A 12146-nucleotide genomic window follows, 5' to 3' on the forward strand; every position below is an offset into this window, starting at 1 on the left:
ACTGTAAGTCACTTTGTATTAAAGCATCTGCAAAATGCATGAATGTAAATGTAAGTCTCAATCTTATTTCCATGCATTCCTGAGTAACATCGGATTTATCAAAGAGATCTCATAAAATAAACTTAAGGGGGAGGAAGTGAATGCTACATATAAATGTTATAAAAACATGAATGTGTGTGCGCGCGAGAGCAAGCAAGATAAAAGAGAGTAAGGAGGCGGACCCCTCTCCATTCAGCAGCAACTCTTCTTCAATTCAGAAGAAAGAGAGAGAGGGAACACACACGGCTCTGTGTGAAGTGTGTGAGAGAGTCTTAAAGAGAGAGAGAGAGAGAGTGAATAGAGAGGACACACATAGCTCTGTGTGAAGAGTGTTTTCTGAACGAGGGTTCGAGATGGACGCGAAAGTGGAGCACACACAGAGTTCAGGGGCCATTACAGATGAAGATGTGTCTACGATCCAGGACACATGGAAGCCTGTTTATGAGAAGAAAGAAGATGCTGGTGTCGCTGTACTCATCAGGTACTCTCTCTCTCTCTCTCTCTCTCTCTCTCTCTCTCTCTCTCTCTCTCTTTATTCAGTGTGAAGCCTTCTCTTTACAATCATTAAACCGTTTTTTGAAATGTAGTTATTCTCATGGCATCAGTGAACCATTTTAACCCTTAAAAACAAAAACACGTCAGTGTTCTTTTCATTTCATCCACTCTTATTGTTTTGGAGTTTATAATCTTTAACTAACTCCTAACCAGCACACAGATAAATCCTTTCCGTATTCATTCATTCACATTCAGACCTGTGGTTAAGTAGGGACTCACAAAAATGGTGCAGTGGTTTAAGATCTGAAAGTTGCAGGTTTGATTCCTGCAGCTTTGAATTTTCGATCCAAACATTGTATAGTTCAGGTTAATCCAGGGGGACAAAAGGGTGTGAAACTAAATCCCTGTGCTTGTGTGACGGTAAATTGAGATGGATATTTTTGATTGTATGGAATGTAAAGCGAGTAAATTGGATGCAGGAGAGCTGCTGGAGTGTTGCAGTGGGGTTTATTCACCGTCTGCAGGGAGATTAAAACACACACACACAAATGAAGTTTTCCTTGTGTTTATGCTTTGAGAGATGAAAGCTTTAGAGGTAATCTCTTACCTTTACACCCCATGTGATTGTGTGCGTGCTTGGAAGGCCTAACCATATGTGCACTCTCTCTTTATCTGTGTCTGTGAATGTAGCTCTGTTTAATATCAACACGACTGATGTCACGTGTCGAGCCCGAGAGTTGAACTGCTCTTGAGGTTGATGAAAGAATCGCAGAGCCACAGACTGAAGCATGAATTAAAAGCACATTACAAAGACAGCAATGCACTTCCTATTATCCAAGTTTTGACGGGTGCATGTAGGACAGGACTCCATCTGTCCTTTGGGCATCATTTACATCTCACCTTTATTTAAACAGGAGAATCTCCTCCGCCTGTAAACTCACCATCAGCGTTTGATTCATCTGATGGGTTCATGTCGTTCTTATGTCAGTGAGAGATGAAGGGATCTTGAACAGGGCGATTGTCATATCCCTCTCTTTTCAGTAAAGTCTAGTTCACATTATAGAGAAAAAAACTAGACACAGAGTCATCACCCTCATGTTTGAATCGGTATGCTGTCACTTTATACTGAATATTTAATCTCTTTATAAAGAGACGAAGAACTAAGAAAATATAAAAAGTACACTGTATAAAAATGTGCTGTATGCAGCTGTTTTCCAGTTACTTACTGTAGATTTACATGTATTGGCAACAGTTTGTTCAAAGATAAATAAACATTAAACATTAACAAGTCTTTGTCTTGACAGAATAAAAATATCATGCAAAGCATTCTGGGAAACAGAAATCCTCATCAACCTCATCAAATCCTCATAAAGATTTTTTCCCCCAGAATGCTTTGCATGAGGCTTTTATTTTAGATTTATTCTGTAAAGATAAAGACTTGTTAATGTTTAATGTTATAACTGGAAGATAAAAGCATTTTTTCTCACTATGGTCAAGCGATTGTTTAAAATAAAGACAATGATTAGGGCAGGTCAGCCTTTCAATTGAAGAGGCAGAAGATGGATAAGAACTCAAACTGTGTGATTATTATGAATTGGGTGACAAAAGATTTGCAGTTTGCACTTTTTTATATGATTTCATGACATAATAATTTAAAACAAGAAGTAAAAAACGTATAAAAATTATTGGTATCTATCTATTATTATCAGTAGACATCATTCTAAGTAATCGAAAATCAGTATCGGCACAGAAAGTTTGTAAAAAAAATTTAGAATTCTTGTCAAATTAACATATTTTTTATGCTAATTTAAGTTTTTATGTGTTTGTCATGTAAACGAATGTGCATCATGCTTCATGTCAAAATATTTGCCTGCTGCAGACGGTTCGAATGGGTTTATGATAAAAGAGACGCATTTACCAGATACTCGCTTAATCTCATGTGTAATCAGAGTTTAGTGTTAAGTGAGTGTCTTGTGAATATTTGGTGAATGTGAGCGTCTCTTTTATTATAAACCCTTTTGACGCATGTGCAGCAGGCACTTATTTTTCACATGATGCACCGAACAACACATTTTGACATGACGGGCCACACACGGAACGCCGGCCATATATTTTGAATTCACGTCCCTGGGAAAAGAAGTCATCAGCCGCCACGGTTTACAGGTCAAAACTTAAAATGTATGTTGAATTGACTTGGTGCAGTTGCAATATTTTACAGTGTAATAATAATCTTCTTTACTTATTTAACATCTTCATATTCAAACCTGTCACTATTATGATATCTTAGTAAAACACAAGCACCCAACAGGCAAAGGAGTGATAACAAAGCATTTAATCCAGCACTCTATGTCTGTGTGTGTTTAAAATAAAAAGTCTGAAACTTGCTCTCTGCGGATGTTTTAACATTTTTGACTGAAGCATTTACCATCATCTGGTTATTAGGAAAACCATCCATTAGTATTGAGCCTGCAGATCAAATGCATGACCTTTCAACTGTAACATGAACTGTGTTACATTAGAGCATAAACATACATAAACATGATAAATCACAAGTTTAAATGGAGCTCAGAGTTTGTCAGTAAATGAGAAATTCCAGGAGAAAGTGGTTAAATATTACATCTATACTATCTCAAGAATGCTTATCTCTCTAGCCCAGGTCAAACACACCCACATACATGTGACCCTCTTTTGTTTGACGTCTCATATAAAGGCATGTGTATATTGAAAAGTTTATCAGACTGTGAACTTTATTCTGTATGTGCTATCCAATCTGTTTAACATACACTTAAAAAAATGTTGTTCATGCTTAAGCAGTATAGATTAATGCTACACATTTGTTTTTGTTTTTTGTTCAAACACAATTGTGATGCATAATAGTTACATAAATAAGTAACACGTGTTGGGGTAACGCATTACAAGTAAAGTGCATTACGTAATAATTTTACTTTTCTGAAGTAACGAGTAAAGTAATGCATTACTTTATAAATGCAAACATTAATATTTGAGTTACTTTTTCAAAAAATAGTAATGTAAGTTACTTTTTAGTTTAATTACTGTAATTCGATAAAAAAAATTATGTACTGAATTAAACTGAACGTAGTCACATTATACACTCAATCAGGAACAGTTTGAGTAAGTAACTAAAAAGTAACATAAGCATTACTTTCCATGAAAAGTAACTAAGTAACGCAATTAGTTACTTTTTTGGGTGTAGCTTAATATTGTAATGCCTTTCTTTTTAAAGTAACTTTCCCCAACACTGTAAGTAACACTTTGACAAAATCTTTTCTTTTTAAAAATACTCAACTCAGTTAAGAGGCTTAACTGCTTGCTCAGTTAACTTAATTAAGATGAGTTACTTAATTCATTTGTGTTGGGACAACATCAATCATTTTCATTGACTAACTGAAACTATGCAGCGGATCGGGTTCCCAGCATGCTTTCCTTGCATGACAAATGAAGACATTAAATGTTAAATTAAGTAAACTGTGTTTTTAAAGATGCCGTAGTATGTATTTATCTAGGCATAGATGAAAAATAAGAGCTCTTCACATGGTAATCATGAACCTCAAACACGATTGTTTCCTCCTTAACCTTGTGCATGCAAAAGACCGTACATGATGTGTGAGCCCCAACATTAAATTACACATTAAATTAAGTACAATGTTGTTACAATGCTATAAACAAAGTTGTGACTGATGAGTTACTATATGCTAGTTAATTCTATATTGTTTAGGCTGAATTTCTACTATTGACATTACAGTTAGTTTAGCAGGTCCATACTGGAAAAAACCCACAAACTTACCACTCAAAAAACGTCCATTAACAATCAAATAGGTCATTTATCAAAAAAAGATCATTTATCAAAAATGTGTACACGCGTACCCCTTTCTTTCAGATGTGAGATCTATAAATTGCAAATGATCTTGAACTTGTGCGCAGCTGAATATGGACTTTGTTGTGAGTATGCACGCTTTATAAATGAGGCCCAAGGTCTGTTCACACACGCACGCACGCACGCACGCACACACACACACACACACACACAGAGCTACTGAAGGAGCTGCTCTGTGAAACAACCAATCAGAGCAGGGCTCAACATTATTATTCATTATTGACAATTTCATTCTGGGAGCAAATCCTATAAACTGTCTCTGGATAATTTTTGCGCTTAATAAAGCCAGAAACCTTCTATGTAGATATCAGAAAACAATTTTAACAGATTATTACAATGCATTCTTTGGCACCTTTACGACAGATTCAAGTTATGTGGACATGTTATTATTTGTTATTCTGTAATATTGAAGTTTTTTGTTGTATATAAGTATTTGAGGGGCTACTACTGTGTGAGTGTTTCACTTAGATTCAGTACAAGCATGTTCACACCATTTTGGAATGTATGCAGCTTCACTTAATGAGTAAATAATGTCCAAATCCTCATGCATTAAACTCACTGGTGCTTCCTGTCAGCATCATTCATTATGATAAAAATAAATAAATAAATATTTATTAATTAAAATTTGTACAACAAAAGCAAGTAAAGTTAGTTGGCTCAACAAAAATTTATTTCAGCAAAATAAGTTGAGTGAACTTAATTTGTACTTGTAAGTACAATTCCCTTCAGCTTTTTTTCAGATATAGATATCATAAATGTATTAACTCAACAAGCTATTTTTTAATGTGTAGATTTCATGTCATTAATTTATTTGCCCTTTCAAAGACATTTTATAATGTGTTTTCAACAGGTTTTTCATGAACAACCCATCTGCTAAGCAGTACTTTACTCACTTCGGTGACATGCAGGGTCCAGATGAGATGCGAGAGAACGCCCAGCTGAAGAAACACGCCCTAAGGATCATGAACGCCCTCAACATGCTCGTGACGAACCTCCGTGATGTAGACAAAGTCAATAACATCTTCACTCAGATGGGAAAAACACACGCGCTCAAGCACAAGGTGGACCCGGTTTATTTTGAAGTAAGTACTGCATGGGGAGAAAAGAAAAATGTACATACTACATACTGTATCCCACAATGCACTGCGCTCTTCAACTTTTTTTTCCAGTATGATGAATAAACTGTATGTCATACATCATGCTAGTATACTAAACATTTGCATTTGCAATTATGTGTTTTTCTCAACAGAAAATAGCTGCTGTCATTTTGGAGGTTCTGGTTGAAGCTTTCCCACAATTCTTCAGTGCAGCGGCTGTGCAGGGGGTGTGGTCTAAACTCATGGGTATCCTGTGCACAGAGCTAAATAAAGTCTACACTGAAGTCGGCTGGGAATCCATCAAAAACTCTGCTTAGAGCTGAAAGAGAGACTCTCCAGAAGTTACACTGGATATAATTACAGAACATAGTGACAGATGGACGGGCGGTCCGCTTTCTGTCGAGGCCCCGCCCAGGAAATGATCTCATCCTGTGTATATGCATAATTATGTGATGTACACCAAAGATTAGCACAGATACAGTATCTCATGTACTTCGAGTCATTTGTATGCTTGATAATAAATAAGACAATAAGAGTGATGATGGGGATGAGAGATGAATCTTACATGACGGCCAGGATTGTGTCATGGGAAATATCTGTTTATAATCAAAACTAACAACCAGATCAGTACATCTCCCACATACATCATTAAATATTTACACATTCTCCAGATGAACCAACAGCAGGTTCACAAACACTATCAGATATGTGTGTGTGTGCATATTTAATACTCGGTAACATGTAAAATAAATACTGAGTTCAGCCAAAGCAAAGGATTTTGCAATGATTGGGTATAATTCCTAAAAAACAAACACTAAGACTGTTCTGTTGTGCACAAGCTAAACTGATTTCTTTTTTGTTCTCAAATGATTTTGTTATGTTAAAATAACTGATTGTAAAATACATTGAAATAAAGCCATTTAATGTAAAATCATATACCGTCACCTCAAATGTATTTCAATTCATCATGTCATGGTCTTCGATTTCAAAAATATAAACTCTAGTGTATATGAAAGACAAGTAAATGTTTCTTAAAAGTGTAAAAGATTATATACCCCCTTTGTGATGTCATATGCATGCTTCTTCTGCTAAATGGTTTTATCAAAGAAACTTTAATAAGGCCTGTGACACCTAAAAAAAGCAAAAATATCTGCCAATGGGGTGAGAAAAAGAATCTTGAAATAAGTTTTCTTTTTTCTTAAACACTTAATTCAAGTGAAAAAAGTCACCCCATTGGCAGATCATTTTGCTTGTTTTAAGCACAAATTCACTTAAATTGTATATTTTTTGTCTAAAAACTAGACTTATTTTCTTAGGTCATTTTGCTCATCAAGAAAATACATCTTAATTTAAGATTTTAAAAATATTTCTTACTGAAAACAAGGCAAAAATACTAAGTAAGAAAGTATTATTTTGCAGTATATGTTACACTCTATACAATAAAATGATAAAAAAATCCCTTTCTATAACTGTCACTGGGACAGTACCTTTTAAAAAGGTCCTAATATTTATCGTTTAGCTACAGATATGTATATACATTTGATACCACTATTTAAGGTACTAATATGTACCTCAAAAGTAGTCATACACCCCAAAAAAATATTTTCAAGGAAAAAAATTCTTACTATTTTTGTCTTGTTTTCAGTAAAAGGTAAGCAAAAAAATCTTGAAAACTTTTCTTAAACATAAATTTAAGAAAAACTCAAGAAATATTTGCTGATTTTTTTGGTTGCTTTATGCACAAAATCACTTAAATTGGTCGTTTTGCTCATCAAGAAAAAGCATTTTACTTTAAGAATTTTTAGATATTTTTACTGAAAACAAGAAAAAAATTTTTTTGTCTTGAAAATCATTTTTTTGCAGTGTATGGATCAATTGAAATTAAGATTAATACATCATCAATGAAAATCAGCTCTCCATTGATGTTTGTTTTGTTAGGGCCAACAATATTTGGCAGAAATACAAGTATTTGAAAATCTGAGAGTGCAAAAAATAAAAATATTGGAAAAAAATTCACATTTAAAGTTCCAAATAAAACCCTTAGCAACTGCATATTCTCATAATAAACAAAAAGTCTTGATGTTTACAGTAGGAAATTTAGAAAATATCTTAATGAAACATAACCTTTACAGTACATAATGATTTTTAGCATTTCAAAAAAAAATTACTTTTGGCCCATACAATGTTTTTTTTTTACTTCTTCTACAAATACACATGTGGTACTTATGACTGGTTTTGTGGTCCAGGGTATTTAGGTACAAAGGTGTAATAAAAAAAAAAATTCAGACAGTGTCCTAATCACTCATATAGCCACATTTAAAAAGATAACTGCAACTTTTATCTTGATACAAACTCAATTACAGTAGCTTTAGGAAACTGAAAACACATATACAGTAGTTTATTCTAAATCTTTATTGCATTTATTCATCCTATCAGCACAAAGCTTCAACATCTGCTATGATCAGAAAATCTGTGTTAACCAATATCAGCTGTAAATATCTAAAATGTACACTTCAGCTTCAGACAGATATTTTGATGTCTCTCCAAGGACTGTATGGTACACTCTCCGAATAAAGGTACTAAAGTTGTCACTGGGGCAGTACCTTTATTTGTTTTGTACCGAAGGTGCATAGGAGCCTCAAAGGTATATACCTGTACCTAAATTTTAGGAACGTATTAAAAGATACAGTAAGACTTTACTTGAAGGGGTGTTCATAACATTGACATGACACCTTCATAATCAAGACATGACACGTGTCATGAACATGAAGGATATTTAATGCATGTTTATGACAAATGTCATTAAGTGTCATTTGTTCAACTGTGTCATTTTTAATGCAAAGATGACATTGTCTGAGATGTCTTTGTCATGGCAACTTTACATAAACCAATACATCATAACTTGTTATGACAACTTGACATTACCAAGACAACAACAGACCACTTTTTACCAGTGATACAAATTGAATTTGTCATTAAAATGTCATTAAGTGTTAATTCTCTACCATTTAGTTTTATAACAGCGTCATGAATATTTTTCTTGACCTCAACTACAGATTAATAATGTTTTTTAATGTTTCCTCCAGGTGTTAGAGAAATACTAATATAATAATAATAATAATTAAATTTGATAAAATTGTATTTTATTGTATTTTTGGAGACCGATTCACCTAAAATCAAATGAAAACAGTACAATAATGGGTTAAGCCATGCAGCGTTGGGTCCATATCGGTCCATATCGTCCAAAAACAGTTTATTAATTAAATGTTTAGTTATTTTTTTCTTCTATGTCAGAAAATTTCAAGAGAACAAGTTCTGTTAGTTGTCAGGTTTTTTTATGTTTTGTGCACATACATAAAGTATAATCTTTTGAGGTGTCTGTTGCATTTTGGAAAGTATTTAAAATGATTTGACATATATTAACACTTAATGACGTTTAAATGACAGTTTAATGTAATGTTAACCTACAAAGCTAGGTAGTTTCTTAAGTTTAATCATTATTTTTCTATGTCATGTTTATGACAGATTTATGAGAAGTTGTCATAACAAAGACATCTCAAACTATTTCATCTTTGCATTAAAAACGACATCATTGAACAAATGACACTTGTTATAAATGTGCATAAAATGTCATGATTATGAAGGTGTCATGTCAGTCTTATGAACACTCCTTCAAATAAAGTGTTACCAAAGATACAATCCCAGTGACAACTATTGTACCTTTTTCCTGAAAGTGTACAGACAACTAAGTGAACTCTGAACAGAACTGACTTCATACATTCAATAAAAATGCATATTAATAATATTTGATGTCACAAACACAGAAAATAATCAAATCTGAGATACAAGCACAACTAAATCTCTAAAACTCACATCTAAAACTCTGTGAAAAAAGTATAGTTACTGGCTGTGGTAAATGTTTATGTGGAATGTGTTTGTAGTAGGAGCTGGATATCAATGTAAACGTTCACTTTAATCTCATGTGCTGTATATGTGCCGGTCTCTGTGTTGATCTAAGCACAAATTCAGAGGAACACCAGACAGCTCGTGTTATCAGACACATATTTAACCTCTGAACTGATAAACTGTACAATAAAAAAACTTACTATTACGAAAATATAATAATAGCACGTATGTTAAACACACTTGAATCTAATAAACATTGCATGCCAATGCCAATGCAAAAAAATCTCAATATCAGCATAGCAGAAATGTGTTTGTACTGTACATACAGTTACTATTCTTCACCCCAGAAGTGGCAGCAAATCACAAAATTTTTATACAACATAAATACTGCTTTGTGAATTTTTCTTTCTTTTTTACATTTTTCGTGCAGCTTTAGGGTTTTGTTAGTCTACTTTAATTATTATTTGATGTGTATATTAAAAAAATACAAGTTTATAGTGTGTATTTCCATAGACCTCCAAACAGCCTGCAGACCCACGACAAGTCCTCTAAGTGCGTGAAAGACGAATGAACGATGGCACCATCACTGTGCAAGAGTTTTTTCTTACCTGATTAATGGCGCTTTCCTAAATTATACAAGGATATAAAATTTTTGAGCCTTACCTTTATTCAGAAATAAAAGTGAAGGGGTGATTTGCATGTACTTAGACTACAGGGTTTTGTCATGAACCTGCCTGTCTGTCATAGTTATTCATGGTCATGTGGCAGGACAACATGATCTCACAAAGTTCTGTGGGATAGTCACGGAATTTTGTGCTAATTTTTCCGTGGCATTCTCACGGATCTCCGCATTTTTCCGTGGCCCTGCTACGGACTGTCTTTTTCCGTGGCATTCTCACGGATTGGTTACTCAACTGCTTTTTCCTATTTTCAAACCATTTTCGCTTCGGTTTAGGGTTAGATTTGGTGTTTGCATTAGTATGTCACTTTAACTATTGGTTTATATAATTTTTTCTGATTTATTCTTTTATATTTTCTAAACTTTAAACAATTGTCGCCTGGCGTTGGGGTTAGAGTTGGGTTTGGGTAGGGATGTCATTTCATGTAAATCTAACCCTAAACCGAAGCGAAAATGGTAAGAAAATAGGACAAAACAGTTGAGTAACCAATCCGTGAGAATGCCACGGAAAAAGACAATCCGTAGCAGGGCCACAGTAAAATGCGGAGATCCGTGAGAATGCCACGGAAAAATGAGCACAAAATTCCGTGACTATGCCACGGAAATTCGTGAGATCAGGTTGGGCAGGATCGTGGCGGTACCCATGTTTTGTGTTGTAGCACATGGCCTTTTGTGTAGTGTGCTGCAGTGTCTTGTCTCTGGCCCCGCCCCCTTGTTTCCTTGTTAGTTATTCATTATTGGTTAACTCCCCGCACCTGAACTTCCCTCGTTATCTTGTTTAGTTTTCTCTATTTAAGGCCCCAGTGTTTCTTGTCCTGTGCTGAATCGTTTTGTATCTTTTGGATGTTTGGTGTCTTTGACATATTCAATTCAAGTCAAGTCTGTCCTGTGAAGTTTGGTCTTAGTGTGTCATCTAGTCTTAGTCTTGTGAATGTTTTGTCTTTTGCCCCCACGTGGGCTCTTTTGTTAATAAACCCTTTTGAGTTCACATTCCCTGCACTTGGGTCCCGTTCCTCTCCGTGAGTCATGACAGGTTTAGCAAATTTGTGAAAATAAGGCATTTCAATGAATGACTAATAACTTTTTAAGTGCCTTTAAAATAAAATTACTGAACCAAAACGAGTCTAAAAAATCCTAAAACATGCAGGATCTTCATTTAAATGATAAAAAACTTGAAATAAATGAGTATTGGCATTGACAAATCTTTCTGTCCTGACATGCTCTGTTTCTTTATCACATAGAGATTAGACCTCCCTCATTACTTCAGTCGTCCTGCTGACTCAAGAAAACAAAGGATTGTGGGATTATTGTCCTCTCCAAACACAGACTGAAATCTCAACACCAGACCTTCTGTAACACATCAACTGTCGACAAAGAAAACACATGAAAGATCTTTAAAATCTACCCAGAAGAAACTCTGTTTTACTTAGAAGTAGCTCAGAAAAAACAATGAAGCTTTCAGTTCAGAAAAATACTGTCTAGAAAAATCAAGAAAATATATTAAAGAGATCAGAATTATTTGATTTTCCTGATGTAAAATGCATTTATTCTCTCTCTCTCTCTCTCTCTCTCTCTCTCTCTCTCTCTCTCTCTCTCTCTCTCTCTCTCTCTCTCTCTCTCTCTCTCTCTCTCTCTCTCTCTCTCTCTCTCTCTCTCTCTCTCCAGTAAACAGTACAGAGGTGAATGGCAGACACACATTTCTTATCACTTTACTCTTAAACACACTGATCTTTAGTAGTAATCTGTATATATTTCTATACTCGTCACAGTGACTCAACAAAATCTGAGCGCAGACAAATAAAGTGACTCAGTTAAAGTGACTCGGCAGTTTTAAGATGTTTGTGTGTCAGTTGATTGTCACAGTTTAACTTTCACCTGCTGAAACTTCAAATGCAGATCTCATGACGCCGTAGATTTTTACATATGAATATAGATTTCTTTAGAGATTTATATTGAGATTACAGACTAGAGATGTAGGGAATGGCTGTCTACATTCAAGTGCATTCACATTCACCAAACTTATAACTCACAAAGC

The 12146-nt window shown here is 34.6% G+C and overlaps 1 protein-coding gene across 1 annotated transcript; it reads left to right on the top strand.

The window, feature by feature from the left end:
* Positions 1-222: 222 nt before the first annotated feature.
* On the top strand, positions 223-6460 carry cygb1 (cytoglobin 1). Its single transcript, XM_065278272.2, has 3 exons — positions 223-520; positions 5280-5511; positions 5679-6460. The coding sequence occupies exons 1-3, from the start codon at positions 393-395 to the stop codon at positions 5841-5843; spliced, it is 525 nt and encodes a 174-aa protein (XP_065134344.1). The 5' UTR covers positions 223-392; the 3' UTR covers positions 5844-6460.
* Positions 6461-12146: the final 5686 nt, after the last annotated feature.

This window comes from Paramisgurnus dabryanus, chromosome 3, assembly GCF_030506205.2.
Source record: "Paramisgurnus dabryanus chromosome 3, PD_genome_1.1, whole genome shotgun sequence".
NCBI classification, from domain to species: domain Eukaryota; kingdom Metazoa; phylum Chordata; class Actinopteri; order Cypriniformes; family Cobitidae; genus Paramisgurnus; species Paramisgurnus dabryanus.

What these genes read in the sequence shown, in the direction of transcription:
- cygb1 (XM_065278272.2), top strand. Translation starts at nt 393, where the DNA reads ATGGACGCGAAAGTGGAGCACACACAGAGTTCAGGGGCCATTACAGAT. An exon ending in GGTGTCGCTGTACTCATCAG is followed by an intron (nt 521 to 5,279) that starts GTACTCTCTCTC and finishes TGTTTTCAACAG; the next exon opens with GTTTTTCATGAACAACCCAT. An exon ending in TGGACCCGGTTTATTTTGAA is followed by an intron (nt 5,512 to 5,678) that starts GTAAGTACTGCA and finishes TTTTCTCAACAG; the next exon opens with AAAATAGCTGCTGTCATTTT.